Genomic DNA, 14909 nt, shown 5'->3' on the forward strand with positions numbered 1-14909 from the left:
TCAATATGAGTTTTATCATCTTTTCTTCTTTATTTTCTTCATTACCCACTATGAGTAGCTAAATTTCTAGCTAGGGTTGTGACCCAACCCTAGTGTGGAAACCTAATGGGTGTTTGATTTAGGGCTTGTTTATGGTTGGGTGTGTATTATTTAGCCTAGTTCTTGCTATAATTGTAGAATTAATAGTTGCAAACATGGGTTTAAGCCTATTTGATTTGGTCTCTACTTGAGAAAGAGAGACTTAGTCTAGAAAAACTTGGCTAACAAGAGTTTGGGATGAAATCAAGAGATTGATAGTCCCAATTAAAGGGTTGAACCTAGAGATAGTAAAACCCGACTTGAGCAATTTGTCACTTGTTTAGTTTAATACCCATTTGGACTTGAAAAGGCCAAATTGGGCAAAACCACTCTCTCACCGAGAGGTATTGAGTGGGTATTTGAGTGTTGATTGCTATAATAAACCCCGACCAACGAAACTCGCTCTAAAGCCCACAAACCGTTAGGCAAACACCTAGGTGGAAGACACAACCCTAGACCTTTTACACATTTGATAAACAACAACAAAAATATTCTTCTCTAGTTTCATATTTTTCAATTGCAATCCTTAGTATAATTTTAGAAGTAAAATCAAAACAAAGTTTGTGAAAGTGCAACTTAGATAATTCACGGGCTTAGATCAAATACATACCACTAATCCCATCTATGCTCTATGTGGATTCGATCCCGACTCCTAGTTGAGTATTATTATTATAATCGACCGCTTCACAACCCCAATTTGTGGTGTGACTTGGGCGAGATTAATTTTTGGCGTCGTTGTCGGGGAGTGTAAAAAACGAATTTAGCTATATATTTGGTTTTGTGTATGAATTATCTTCTTTTCCTTCCATATAACTAATCTTTTTGGTGAAACAATTGTAGGTGAAATAATGGCCCTCAACAACAATGATCCTATCGGAAACATGCCTTTGGGGGATGTAGACGTGGAAGATGACCAAGTTGAAGAGGTTCCACCTGAACCTCAAGCAAATGGACGAGGTCGACCGTCTCAAGACAACATTCCCGTTCCACCCCCACCTCCACCAAGAGCGGCTCCACACCGGGTGTTGCCGAATGAAGGGTAAGCAAGTATCATAGTCCCGCCCCACATTAGGGCAGGAAACTTTCAAATCACAAATGTTATGCTCACATTGCTCGAGCAATGAGGATTCTTCATCGGGGCTCCAACTCAAAATGCGTAAAAACACTTAAAAGGATTTGTGGACACTTGCTGGGGGAGTAAACAGACAAACGTCTCCGAGGATGCTTTAAAGTTGAGGCTATTTCCCTTTTCACTACGGGGGGAAAGCCTTGGATTGGTTAGAAAAGTTGCCAAATCATTCCATCCATACATTGGATGAATTGGCGGAGAAATTCATTGCCAAGTTCTTTTCTCCCGGGCATATGTCTACTCTTAGAGTCGAGATTCTAGCATTCAAACAAGAACTCAATGAGCCTTTGCATGAGATATGGGAGAGGTACCGAACTATGGTGAAAGAGTGCCCGAACAATGATATGATGGAGGTTATGATTCAACAAACTTTCTATAGGGGGATTAATACTACCAATCAATGCATGGTCAACCAACTTGCCTGTGGAAATTTCATGACAACACTATATGCCGAAGCTTGTGAGATCTTAGATGAAATGGATGATACTTCATCGGCATGACAAAGTAGAGCAAATGTTCCTCAAGGTGATCCAAATATGATTCACCTACATAAAGAATTACATGATCATGGGCAAGCAATTGCCGAGTTGACCACTACAATGAATCAATTAGACAAAGCTCAACTTCAACAAGTTCAAGGTCCTAAGCAAGTAAATACAATGGAGGGTATCAATATGATGGTAAACAAGAGAAGGCAAAAAGGTCCTCAAGTGCAAAACCATGCGGAACATTATGTGCAAGAAGATAGTGGGTTCGATCACGATGAATCTTACAATGACCAAGAGGAAGAAGTACAATATGTGAACAACTTCCAAGGGCAAAGAAACAACTCTCAAGGCCCGAATCAACAACAATGGCGCCCGAATCAACAACAATGGCGACCTCATGGTAATAAAGGGAATTGGAACAATCAAAATAATCAAGAAAATTGGAATGGTCAAAATAACCAAGGCAATTGGAGTGGAAATAGTCAAGGATATTGGGGAGGCAACAACTAAGGGGGATGGAACAATAACCAAGGAAATCAGGGGTCGGGCTTTCAAAGGCCCCCGATGTATCAACAACCGAGCAACCCACCTCCTTATCCTTCCCAAGGTCCAAGTCTTCCAACAATGAGATAGGGCGAGTTGAGAATATGTTTAAACAAATGATGGAGAAGAATGTCGACTCTGATGCTCAACTAGCCTCGCACAACACTTCAATTCGCAATTTGGAAGTTCAATTTGGGCAAATCTCGCAAGCTTTGAACACTCGTCCTAAGGGGGCACTACCAAGTGACACGGTGGTGAACCCAAAGGGTGAAAACAACACAGGACATGCCATGGTTGTGACTACAAGGAGTGGAAAAGGTGGGGTTTTAACCACCTCAAGTCAAAGAAAAATTGTGGATGATGAACAAGTGATTCAAGAAGATGAGATTCCAAACAATGTGGTGCAAGCAAATGACAAAGTGAAAATTGATATTGATGAAAATGTGGAGGAGACTCAAGAAGAAGTGAACCCGTCTAGGGAACACATTGTTGACATATCGGAACCGGTAGTGCCAAAGGTTAAGGCACCAATGCCAAGGCCTCCTCCTCCATACCTTCAAAGGCTTGCCAATAAAAATGGTGAGAACCAATTCAAAAAGTTCATTGACATGATGAAGAGCTTATCTATTAATGTGCCATTGGTTGAGGCTTTGGAGCAAATGCACGAATATGCAAAGCTCATGAAGGATTTGGTGACAAAGAAGAGGTCGATAAATTGTGAGACTATAAAGATGACATATCAAGTGAGAGTAATTGGGCACTCAATGGCTCCTAAATTGAAAGATCCCGGTGCTTTCACAATCCCTTGCACCATTGGAAGCGCCGACTTTTCCAAAGCTCTTTGTGATCTAGGGGCGAGTATCAACTTGATGCCCTACTCGGTTTTCAAAACGTTAGGGTTTGGGCAACCAAGACCCACTTCTATAAGGCTACAAATGGCGGATCGTACTATAAAGAGACCATTGGGTATTATTGATGATGTGTTGGTTCGAGTTGATAAGTCCATCCTCCCTGCGGACTTTGTGATTCTTGATTGTGAAGTGGACTATGAGGTGCCTATTATTTTGGGTAGACCTTTTCTTGCTATGGGGAAGGCACTTGTTGATGTGGAAGCCGACGAGCTCACCTTCCGGGTGGGTGATGAAAAGGTATTTTTCCATGTGTGCAAATCTATAAGGCAACCGAATAGCAATGAAGTTTGTTCGTTTGTGGATTTAGTGACCGACGTGATTGATGATGATACTAGTGCCATGATGAATGTTGATAATACTTTGGAGGTTGTATTGCTTAATCATGATGATGATGAGAAGGATGGCTATGTGGAATGTATGAATGCATTGCAAGGAATGGGATCGTACACTTATGAACCCCGCAAATTGTCCTTAGATCTTGAAAACCGGAAGACTCCTCCAACAAAGCCCTCAATCGAGGAACCTCCCACTTTGGAGTTAAAGCCATTGCCTCCACATCGCAGGTATAAATTCCTTGGCACGTGGTCTACTTTACCTGTTATTCTTTCCTCTTGTTTGACTAATGTACAGGTAGACTCTACTTTGGCGGTGCTACAAAAGAGGAAGAAAGCTATCAGATGAACATTGGTGGATATTCGGGGTATAACCTCTGCCTTTTGCATGCACAAGATTATTTTGGAGGAGGATGCCAAACCCTCCGTTGAACATCAAAGAAGACTAAATGAAGCAATGCAAGAGGTGGTGAAGAAGGAGATCATAAAGTGGTTGGATGTCGGGGTTGTTTACCCCATTTTCGATAGCTCGTGGACCTCTCCGGTGCAATGTGTCCCAAAGAAAGGGGGCATGATTGTGGTCACCAATGACAAGAACGAGTTGATTCCTACAAAACGGTGACCGGGTGGAGAGTGTGTATGGACTATCGTAAGCTCAACAAAGTCACAAGGAAAGATCATTTTCCATTTCCATTCCTTGATCAAATACTTGATAGATTGGCCGGTCGTGCTTTCTATTGTTTCCTTGATGGATATTCCGGCTACAATCAAATTCTTATTGCCTTGGAGGACCAAGAGAAGACCACTTTCACATATCCCTATGGTACTTTCGCATTCTTACGGATGCCATTTGGGTTATGCAATGCACCGATGACTTTTCAACGGTGTATGATGGCTATCTTCACTGACATGGTGGAGGATTTTCTTGAGGTCTTCATGGATGATTTTTCTGTGGTTGGGAAATCCTTTGATGATTTCTTGAAAAACTTGGATAAGGTCTTGGCAAGATGTGAGGAGACAAACTTGGTGCTCAATTGGGAGAAGTGTCACTTTATGGTCGAGGAAGGCATTGTCCTTGGCCACAAAATTTCAAAGAATGGTATTGAGGTCAACAAGGCAAAAATAGAGGTGATTTCTAATCTCCCACCCCCTACATCCGTGAAGGGAGTGAGGAGGTTCTTGGGTCATGCGGGGTTCTATCGCCGCTTCATCAAGAATTTTTCCAAAGTGGTGTACCCCTTGTGTAAGCTTTTAGAGAAGGATGCCAAATTCCATTTCAACGAGGATTGCATGAAGGCATTCAATTTTCTCAAGTTCAAATTGACTACTACTCCTATTATCACCGCACTGGATTGGAGCTTGCCTTTTGAGCTCATGTGTGACGCAAGTGATGTGGCGGTCGGAGCAGTTTTGGGGCAACGTATCAACAAAATCTTCCATTTGGTCTACTATGCTAGTAAGACCATGAACGATGCCAAGCCAATTACACGGTGACCGAAAAAGAGCTCCTTGCTACTGTCTTTGCTATGGAGAAGTTTCGCCCGTACTTGATGGGTACAAAGGTGATTATCCACACCGATCATGCGGTGCTTCGGTACTTAATGAGCAAAAAGGATTCAAAGGCGAGGTTAATGCGGTGGGTGCTTTTATTGCAAGAGTTCGATCTCGAAATCCAAGACCGCAAAGGCAGTGAAAACTAAGTGGCGGACCACTTGTCTCGTTTGGAGGAGGAGGAGAGGCCACATGACGGCCTTGAGATTAATGACTCCTTCCCCGACGAGCAACTTCTAGCCATTTCAATGACCGAGATGCCATGGTTCGCCGACTTAGCAAATTATCTTGTGAGTGGTATTGTACCGAATTAGTTCTCTTCAAACCAAAGGAAAAAGCTCAAACGGGATTGCCTTGATTATTATTAGGATGAACCGTATCTCTTCCGGATTTGTACCGATGTTGTGATTTGATGAGGTGTGCCGGAGGAAGAATAAGTGAAAATTCTTGAGGCTTGCCACTCTTCACCATATGGTGGTCACCATGGTGGAGCGAGAATGACGATAAAAGTGTTGAGTTGTGGATTCTATTGGCCTACCCCCTATAAGGACATTAGTGATCTAGTCAAGCATTGTGATGAATGTCAAAGGGCCGGTGGGATTTCTAAGAAAAACGAGATTCCACTCACCACCATCTTGGAAATTGACATTTTTGATGTGTGGGGCATTGATTTCATGGGACCGTTCGTAAGATCTTGTGGGAACACATACATTTTGGTAGCTGTGGAGTATATGTCAAAGTGGGTTGAGGCCGTTGCTCTACCCAACAATGAAGCTCGAAGTGTGATGGCATTTTTGAAAAAGAATATCTTTACAAGATTTGGTCCAATCACACCAACAAGTCCAATACATGACACAAACCCGCTCAAGGCCTCAAATCACACCAAACAATATCAAAACTATGAATCGACGATCGAAATCTTTGTTTAAACTTTCAAACTTCGACGAACGCGTCCGAATCATACTTAAACATTCTAGAATGATGCCAAACTTTATGCACAAGTCATAAATCACGATACGAACTTATTCCAAGGTCGAAATCCCAAACGGACATCGATAACACTAAAGTACACCTCAAAACCAAACTTAGAAAATTCTAAAACTTTCAAAATGTCAACTTTCCATAATAAGCATCGAAATGCTCTCGGGCGACCCGATACTCAACCCGAATAGACGCCCAAGTCCGAAATCATCATATGAAGCTATTGGAACCTTCAAATTCTGATTCCGATGTCATTTACTCAAAAGTCAAACCTTAGTCAACTCTTCCAACTTAAAGCTTTCGAATTTAGAATTTTCCATCCGAATCAATTCCGAACTTCCCGATATTTAATTTCGACCATACGTATAAGTCATAATACCTAAAATAAAGCTACTCAAGGACTCAAACCTCTGAACGACGCGCTAGAGCTTAAAACGATCAGTCGAATCGTTACACTGGGTGACTGTAAGGATGGAGTGAATGGGAGGACTGGGTGATTGATACTCTAAGAGTATGCATATGATTTCATCACTGTCTATACTTCAGTTGGCATACATAAATGACATGTAGATATCAAGATGTACCATATCTTGTTTCAATTGAACTTGACATAATTTACGTGTTTGGGCTTTAACTTTTTAACTTAGAAGTATGCATACATTATTTATGTACTGTAATTTTGTAATTGAACTGTAATTGTGAAGTCCGTCACTTCTTTCAGCCCAATAGTTAGACTTATTACTTATTGAGTTGGTTGTACTCACGTTACACCTTGCACTTCGTGTGCAGATCCAACCCTGCACTGAGTTGGTTCTCAGAGTTTACTGTCGTTCGGATATATTCACTACAATAAATCTATCTTTTAGTAGCGACCAAAGTCTCCACAAAATCATTGATTGTAGCCACTAAATGTTTACAGTAGCGACTATGGAACTGCTGCAAGTACTTCCATTACTGAATGTTACTAGTGGAGACAACATGAGGTCGCCACAGAATGTATACATGTTGTGACGACATTGTCTCTACAAAAACTAAATGTACTCGCCATAAGAAAAAGTTCCACCAGACTGGTTTTATTGAAGCCGCTACTGAAGAGTAACATTTAGTGGCGACTTAGTCGCCACAAAAATAATTAATCATCAGTGGCAACTCTAAATAGCGCTACTGTAGAGTGATGTTTAGTAGCGACTTAGTTGCCACAAAAATGATTAGCCATTCGTGGCAACTCTGATACCGCTATTGAAGAGTCACATTTAGTGGCTACTTAGTTGCCACAAAAATGATTTTCCATTAGTGGCAACTCTAATAGCGCTACTGTAGATTGACATTTAGTAGCGACTTAGTTGCCACAAAAATAATTTGCCATCAGTGGCAACTCTAATAACGCTATTGAATAGTAATTTTTTGTGGCAACTGAAACTCGCCATTAATATTACTCTAGTAGCAACTGAATACTAGAGTTTACATTAATATATAAGTTTAAGATCATCCAATAGTATTTAATAAACACAAAAATAATTTCCTAAACCAAATACTAAATATTTCCATTACTAAAAGTTCAGTTACATATATACTATGCAATACTTCATTATCATTGTACACACATACATATAACCAAAATGCAAAATATTGAGTGCCTTAGCTTCAAGCTCCTCGGCATATACACTACGTGATACATTATTATCATTGTACGCATATACATATAACCAAAAAGTAAAATATTGAGTGCCTTAGCTTCAAGTTCCTCCGCATATATACTAGGTAATACTTCATTGTCATTGTACGCATTTACATATAACTAAAAAGAAAAATATTGAGTGCCTTAGCTTCAAGCTCCTCCTTCATTGTCACCACTATTTAAGAACCTTGTCCCTATTATTAAAGAAACAAATACAAGATCATATTGTTAGAGCTTGAAGATAACATCAAAGATACAGATAAGAACATTAGGCCGAAGAAGCGACTTAAGCTCGAGAGTCATAATAAACAGAAAATCCATGCGCAAAGCATTGATAATTTATTTCTAAGACAATAACCAAGCTTCATTTTACTTCAAAGCATTGATAAATCAGTATGATACCAAGACGGAGAGATTCCACAGAAATGCCACCAATCCAATAACTAAACATTTGCACAAGGGTACTACATCGAACAGAAAAAGCTATATGCAACTACTTTGGTGTAGAAAGTAAATTTATCTACAACTATCCAACTGTAGGAATATTTGGATCCAAACTACTTTGGTGTAGAAAGTAAATTTATCTTTTATTAGATGATTAATCTCTGAAATCTACTTATCAAGCAAAACAAATATAAACACAAAAACAAAGCATTTCACATGTAAAAACAATTTGAGAAAAGGATTTTGTAGCTTGCCATTATCTTAAGAGTATCTGTTCAGTCACAACTACTGCAAGCAGAGAAGACATTCCCATGTTAAACCATTCCAAGTTTAAAATAATAATTTAAAGGACCAGTGATTGTATAAGTGTTATAACCTTCAAAATATTCCTATTTTGTTCAAAAGTGAATGTGTACTAGTGTCCTTTCACCAGTCCTATTTGTTGTTCCTTTTTAAAACAACAGAAATATTTCCATTGAGTTTTGGGTCAGTTCTTGCTGATGACTCATTATCAGGAACTTAAAAGAAAAGGAAGGACACCATGTGAATAAAAGTCGGATATTCTATCCAAGTGCCTTGTTATCACAAAATAAAAGAGTAAGAAAAAAAAAAGGTACTGTAACACACTATACATCAAACAGCTTCCTTAATCTATAAGTTCACACTTTTTAGACAATTATCAAATTTCGTTTTCATCTTTTTCTTTTGAGAATGATGAATTGTATCTTCTTAAACAAATACATGTGGAAGATTTGGCACAGACTGAAAGCAAAGGCTACTGATAAGTAGTTCATTAGTACAGTAAGTAGTGCCACAGTTAAAAAGGAGGGGAGATCCCAAAATAGATATGAAGAAAGTTCTGTCATTTTTAAGATGATCAAATTTCCTCCAAATGAAATTAAAATATTACAGCTCCATTATAGACTTTAGCAGTCGTAGAAGCTAGAATTCAAGAAGCTTCACTTCATTAGTGAAACGGGGGCAGAGGATTACTGTTTGTCACTCAACCGATGAGGTGTACCTTAGAATTTTTCAGCAATGTGTTGGCAATTTTGTAGGCATAATATAATTAGAGCTGAGCAATTATCATCTGTGTTGCCATCCTAGATAATTTTTAAGTCTGCGAAAAGGCCAATCATTGTATGCTTGTTCATTCTTTCATCAAGTTATAAATTTGTCCGAATTCGGGTTGCTCTAACCATCTACGTGAGCCTCAGAGCTTTTGCAGGCTTCTGGAGGTATGGTTAATTGCTAATGTACTCCAAATAACGTTCAGTAAAAAAATATAGCAAATCGAAAGCTACAACCTTAACAAGCACAGTTAAAAAAGACTAGAAAAATAAATAAACCAACCAAATAAACAAAAAGGAAAAAAACAATATCGCGCAAAAAACAAAGAATCGCGTAAAAAATAAAAGAATCAGTTGAAAACTGCTATTTAGAATTTTGTCGAGAAATATCAGGAAAAATAACAGACCCATACCACACACACATCTCATTTCAGCATTTTGAGAGGAATACCAAACATACAATCACCAAAAAGTTCAGAATTTCCAAAAAAAAAAAAAAAATACCCAGCGAAGAGATTGTCAACACCGAGAAGGGCTTTACACGATGATATTGTTGGAAAAATTACTTTCTACTCCTGTAGATTTTAAATGGGTTAAAAAAATTAGAGGTAAATATGATGAAATAGTCACTCTTGCTAACTGCATTTAACACCCAAAAGAATTTGGGGTTTGAACACATTACCCGATTTGAGTACAATCTTAAAATACAAATGGTGTTAGGGCTTTTGGGTTTCATAAATTAGATTCACATCTTGTGATTAAACAAAAGTGAAAGATTTAATTTGAGAATTTGAAAGAAGAATTTGGGTTTCATAAATTAGGTTTCAACCTGGCTTTTGCAGAGAGAAAACGAGAAGAGGAAAGAAGAAAGGGACCGTCGTTCGGCCTTCTTTTATTAAATGAGAAGATTTAACTTAGGTACTTAGTTTTTTATTGTTAAATGTCAGATATTTACACTATTAGAGGCGACCCTGTCGCCCCAAAATACCTTCAGCGGCGACTCTCTATTAGTCGCTACTAAATATTTGAAGCCAAATTTTTGGTCATAGCGGGAACACATAATTCAGGATTTAGTGGCACATATTAGAGGCGACCTGCAAAAGTCGCCGCTAAAGATTTTTATTTTGTAGCCACTTATCAGGTCGCCAATATTTATATACCATTTGTAGCAATAAATAAAGTCGCTACTAAATATCGCCACTAAAAGACAGATTTCTTGTAGTGATTCGAGATAGCTGCCCTAGCGTCTGCAGACCTTGACTCTCATCCCCTATCTCTCAGTCTTATTTATTCAGTTTCAGTTTTCTTAGACAGTATTTCATACTTGTGTTGTATAGATACTCATGTACTCAGTGACACCCTGGTTTTGGGAACTTCTGTATTGAGTTGCGACAGTTTTATCAGTTTTATGAGATTTTTATTTATTTAAACCTGTTTTAGCATATCTTAAATTTGAAGATGTTGGAATTGTCCGAGTGATCAGCTTTCCTAATACCATGATAGGCGCCATCACGACAGGTTGAGTTTTGGGTCATGACAGTTGCCCATGAAGTTATTGAGGAGCAACACTTGTCTTGAAGTTCTGCCCATGGGGCAAGTAGAAAAAAAATTCAAGACCATCCATTTTGAAGGCTATTTGTGTATTTTACCTGAAAAGAAAGGTTTGGATTTATGCAAATATATCCTTTTTAGGTTATTGTTTAAATTTTGCCTCTCTTTTAAAAAGTTGTGTAAATATAAGATTATCGTGTTTGAGCAATGTGAGACTTGAGTCTAGTGTTTGCTAATACGATTTTTAGTTTGCTCACAAAATATTAAATTGTGATTTGATGTTTGTAATAATTTATATAAAAAATTGATTTTGATTTAACCATTTCTCATAAAAAAAATTATTTGCCAAAAATATCTTTAGACTGCAGTCTAAAAGGTCACTAGCACAATATATTGCAAAAATATTTGTAGCAATGATACAATAAGCTTATGAATGTTATGAAAATATTATATTGTGAATGTCCATTTATTACACCGCTATAGATAATCTTTCTAAAGAATATTATCCGTTTAGTACTCTATTGAAGTTTATCTATAAATAGCTGATGCAGGTAGGTTGCAAGCAACTCAATGAAATGATTTGCAACAGCTTCTTATTAAACAAGTAGGTTGCGAGCAGCTAATGCAGACTGCTTCCTAAAAAGACTTGCAGTTGCTTCCTGAAAAACCTCGCAGCTGCTTTCTTTCTTCTATAAATAGAGGAGTTTTCAGTTCATTATGTACATCAGTTTGAAGTTGAATAATATATCAATCTCTATCTATACTTGTCTTCAGTTTATTTACTTTACAGTCTTTATTTTATAACACGTTATCAGTACGAGACTCTGTCATTTTGAGCACTTACTTCGAATTTACTTTCTATTTTAGTGTTCATCTCCGATGTAAGGCGATGCTCTTACGTCCGTGGTTAGATCTTCTTCATTCCGAGCATCATAAGGCAGATTACATCCTTAAGGTGGTGAATAGTAGAGCTTTAAAATTAAGTTTAAGTTCTGACCAGCTGAGGTGTTGAGATGCTGGCAGTAACGTCCTTCCCAGTTAAAGATATGTTAGCTTTGCATGACATGGTTATCTTGTGTGGTATTATGCTCATAACCGTTTAATTCCAATTATATTTTTCTTGGCTATATTGTTTGAAAGTGTTCCAACTAAAGTCACTCTCTTGGTTACGATGATTTCATGAGCATCATCGTCTATCATGCCTAAAACTCAACCACCACTTTAAAAGCATTTCATGCTTATCAGGTAAGGTTTTTACCTTAAATTGAAGTCCTATAACTTGATTCTAAAGGAAATCAAAGACAATAAGTTTACTTGCAACTCTGGTAGAGTTTGAAAGTAAAATACGATCACTATAAAAGGGTAGATCTCATATATTTTATTGTAACTAAATTTATTAACCATCATAAGTGGTATATACCTAGGACCACCAGAATTAGTAATTTAGGCTTGCTATGGTTACAATGAAGATAAGTTAGAGAAAATTCTCTATATTATATGCATACCTCAATTTGCTCCCGAAGTAGAAAATATCTTAAAAGAGGTTCGAAGCTTGTAAATATGAACACACACACTTAAGTGTGATGATATCACAATTCACCTCCAGAAGAGGTAATACGATTGAGAGAATATATTCTCAATATTTCATATTTCAAATTTCTCCTGAAGTAGTAAATAATTAAAATTTTCTCCTGAAGAAGAAAAATATTATGTAGTGGTAAAAATATTAAAATTCTTAATTTTTGTCATTTATAAATTTAGAATTGTCTTTATATTGTTCATTTGATTATGATTTTCTCTCATGACACCAGAAGTGTCTGAGCAATATCTGGTAGTACAAAATTTATCAAAAGCTCATAGAATAGCTAATTGTTTGTCTAGAAGACACATTACACAAGTAGTGTCTGAATAATATTTGATTGTGGATAATAAATTGAAGGCTCCTAAAGAGCTTATTTGTCATTATTGTGGTCAAAACATATGTTATGATAAACCCAAAGTTTACTAATACAAATAACTATCATACTGAGATTACAAATGATTGAAAGATTGAAAATCTTCTTGTTTCAACAATCATAAGGGGTAAATATGTATGTGAGAAGCTACCCGCCTTATTCTTCAATTTGTACTACATCACATGTCACAGTAAATTAGAAGTTTTTACTGAGGCAAAAGTAGCTACAGTAAATCAGAAATTTACCGATACAAAGGTAGCCACAGTAAATTAGAAGTTTACTGATATAAAAGTTTATTCCATAGTAAACCAGAAGTTTACTAAAAGATAGCACATGCCATTATAAACTAGAAGTTTTTATTTGCCATCTGGTTTAAATATGATGAGCTAATTGAGAATTCTAATAAGCATATATTGAAGAACTAGAAGATTCTTCAAGAATTCTCTTGTGTTGCTTGAGCTCATAATAAATTGATTATACCAGCTAAAGTTGGGACTAAGACCCCTGATTCTAAAATATGTAAAAGGTGAATATGGGTCCATTCACCTATCATGTGAACCACTTATAAATGCATATATGAGATGGTTACATGGGTGATTATTGTCAACCTGTAGTTTGGCATTTGAAATTGCTTTTCTCAAATAAGAGCATAATTTTCAGATTATGAAATCAAGTCAGTTCATCTTGATAATGCTGGTTTATATCCAAGCCGGTTTAGCATTGAATACCTCATATTAATGGCTAAACTATTGCTTATGAGATGAAAGCTTTATGTGTTGGTCTAAGATTTTCTAAATTACATACATCATCACTTGTATGCATCAGACCAATAATATATGATAAGTCCTCCCCTCACAATTGGTTTAGCATCGGAAACCAAATATTTTTACTATCTAGTAACTTTTGATGTGTTGTATATGATTAATTTCTCTACCATAATGCACAAAGATAGGTTTCCCAAAGAAGATTGGGGATATATGTTAGTTTTTCTAATATTTGGGGGATGAAATAAGCAGCTAGAGAATATGCTATATGAATTGAATTATCATTAATATGATCCTCATTCAGAAGATAATTCAAGTCAAATGCAGAAGCATTTGCTGATCCAAAATTAAATATCATATTTCAGCTGTAAATGCTCCTATTAAAATTAAAGTCCCTAAAGGATAAACTTTACTACAAGCATGAAGCGTAGTAAACCGGTCGGTTCCATAGGTAACAATCTTAGAAAAATCATAGGAGCAAATGATCATAATGAGGAGCAAATGAGCTCTAGAAGAGCCCACGGCATAACATTTGATGAAACTCCAGAAGAAGTTCAGGTACCCAAAAATAAAGAACATGATGAGATCTCAACAAGTTATGTCGCTTAGGAATTGATACAAAATAATCGTTAATGATATATTTGATACAATATAGTGCACAATATTGTAAAAGATTGTGAAGATCGGACATGTAGTTCATACACCTGAAGATGTCATGCCATTTAACTGCAGGTCATAACATATATGACTCATTTGATCAAATTTATATGAAGATCCCTGAAGGATTTAAAATGCTTGAAGCATATAATTCAAATTATTGAGAAATGTACTCGATTAAACCATAAAAAATTATGTGTACGATTTAAAGAAATCCGGGCGCATCTGGTTTGATCGCCTCAGTGAATATTTACTGAAAGAAGGTTACATAAAAGATGTTATCTGTCCATGTATTTTTATAAAAAAAAATATCTTCAGAATTTGTTATATTTGTTATTTATGTTGATGACATAAATCTTGTTGGAACTCCAGAAGAGCTCAAAAAGACAATTGAATATCTTAAGAAAGAATTTGAGATGAAAGATCTTAGAAAGATAAAACTTTGTCTTGGTTTGCAAAATGAATATTTTGCAGACGAAATCTTTAGCTATCAACCAACCTATACAGAAAGGGTCTTAAAACGCTTTTACGTGGACAAAGTGCACCCATTGAGTACACCAATGGCTGTTCGCTTACTTGTAGTGAATAAGAATCCGTCCCGACCTCCAAAAGAGGATGAGGAACTCCTTGGTCCTGAAATGCCGTATCTCTGTGTAGTTGGTACACTTAATGTATCTTGCTAATGCCACAAGTCCTGACATAGTATTTTCTGTTAATTTACTAGAAATATATAGCTTTTCTCATACACAAAGACATTGGAATGAGATTAAGCATATA

At 36.9% G+C, this 14909-nt stretch overlaps 1 protein-coding gene and 1 long non-coding RNA gene across 2 annotated transcripts; one reads left to right on the top strand and one right to left on the bottom strand.

The window, feature by feature from the left end:
- The first annotated feature begins 2528 nt into the window (after positions 1 to 2528).
- LOC138897111 (uncharacterized) lies at positions 2529 to 3830 on the top strand. Its single transcript, XM_070183068.1, has 2 exons — positions 2529 to 3290; positions 3780 to 3830. The coding sequence occupies exons 1-2, from the start codon at positions 2529 to 2531 to the stop codon at positions 3828 to 3830; spliced, it is 813 nt and encodes a 270-aa protein (XP_070039169.1).
- A 3701-nt stretch (positions 3831 to 7531) lies between these two features.
- On the bottom strand, positions 7532 to 10105 carry LOC104121601 (uncharacterized). The gene is made up of 3 exons (XR_691976.4): positions 9888 to 10105; positions 9710 to 9780; positions 7532 to 7885 (listed from the first exon to the last, which is right to left on the bottom strand). It is a non-coding gene; the product is annotated as an uncharacterized lncRNA (long non-coding RNA).
- Positions 10106 to 14909: the final 4804 nt, after the last annotated feature.

Source organism: Nicotiana tomentosiformis, chromosome 8 (assembly GCF_000390325.3).
Source record: "Nicotiana tomentosiformis chromosome 8, ASM39032v3, whole genome shotgun sequence".
NCBI lineage: Eukaryota > Viridiplantae > Streptophyta > Magnoliopsida > Solanales > Solanaceae > Nicotiana > Nicotiana tomentosiformis.

What these genes read in the sequence shown, in the direction of transcription:
- LOC138897111 (XM_070183068.1), top strand. Translation starts at nt 2,529, where the DNA reads ATGGTTGTGACTACAAGGAGTGGAAAAGGTGGGGTTTTAACCACCTCA. An exon ending in ATTGTGAAGTGGACTATGAG is followed by an intron (nt 3,291 to 3,779) that starts GTGCCTATTATT and finishes ACTAATGTACAG; the next exon opens with GTAGACTCTACTTTGGCGGT.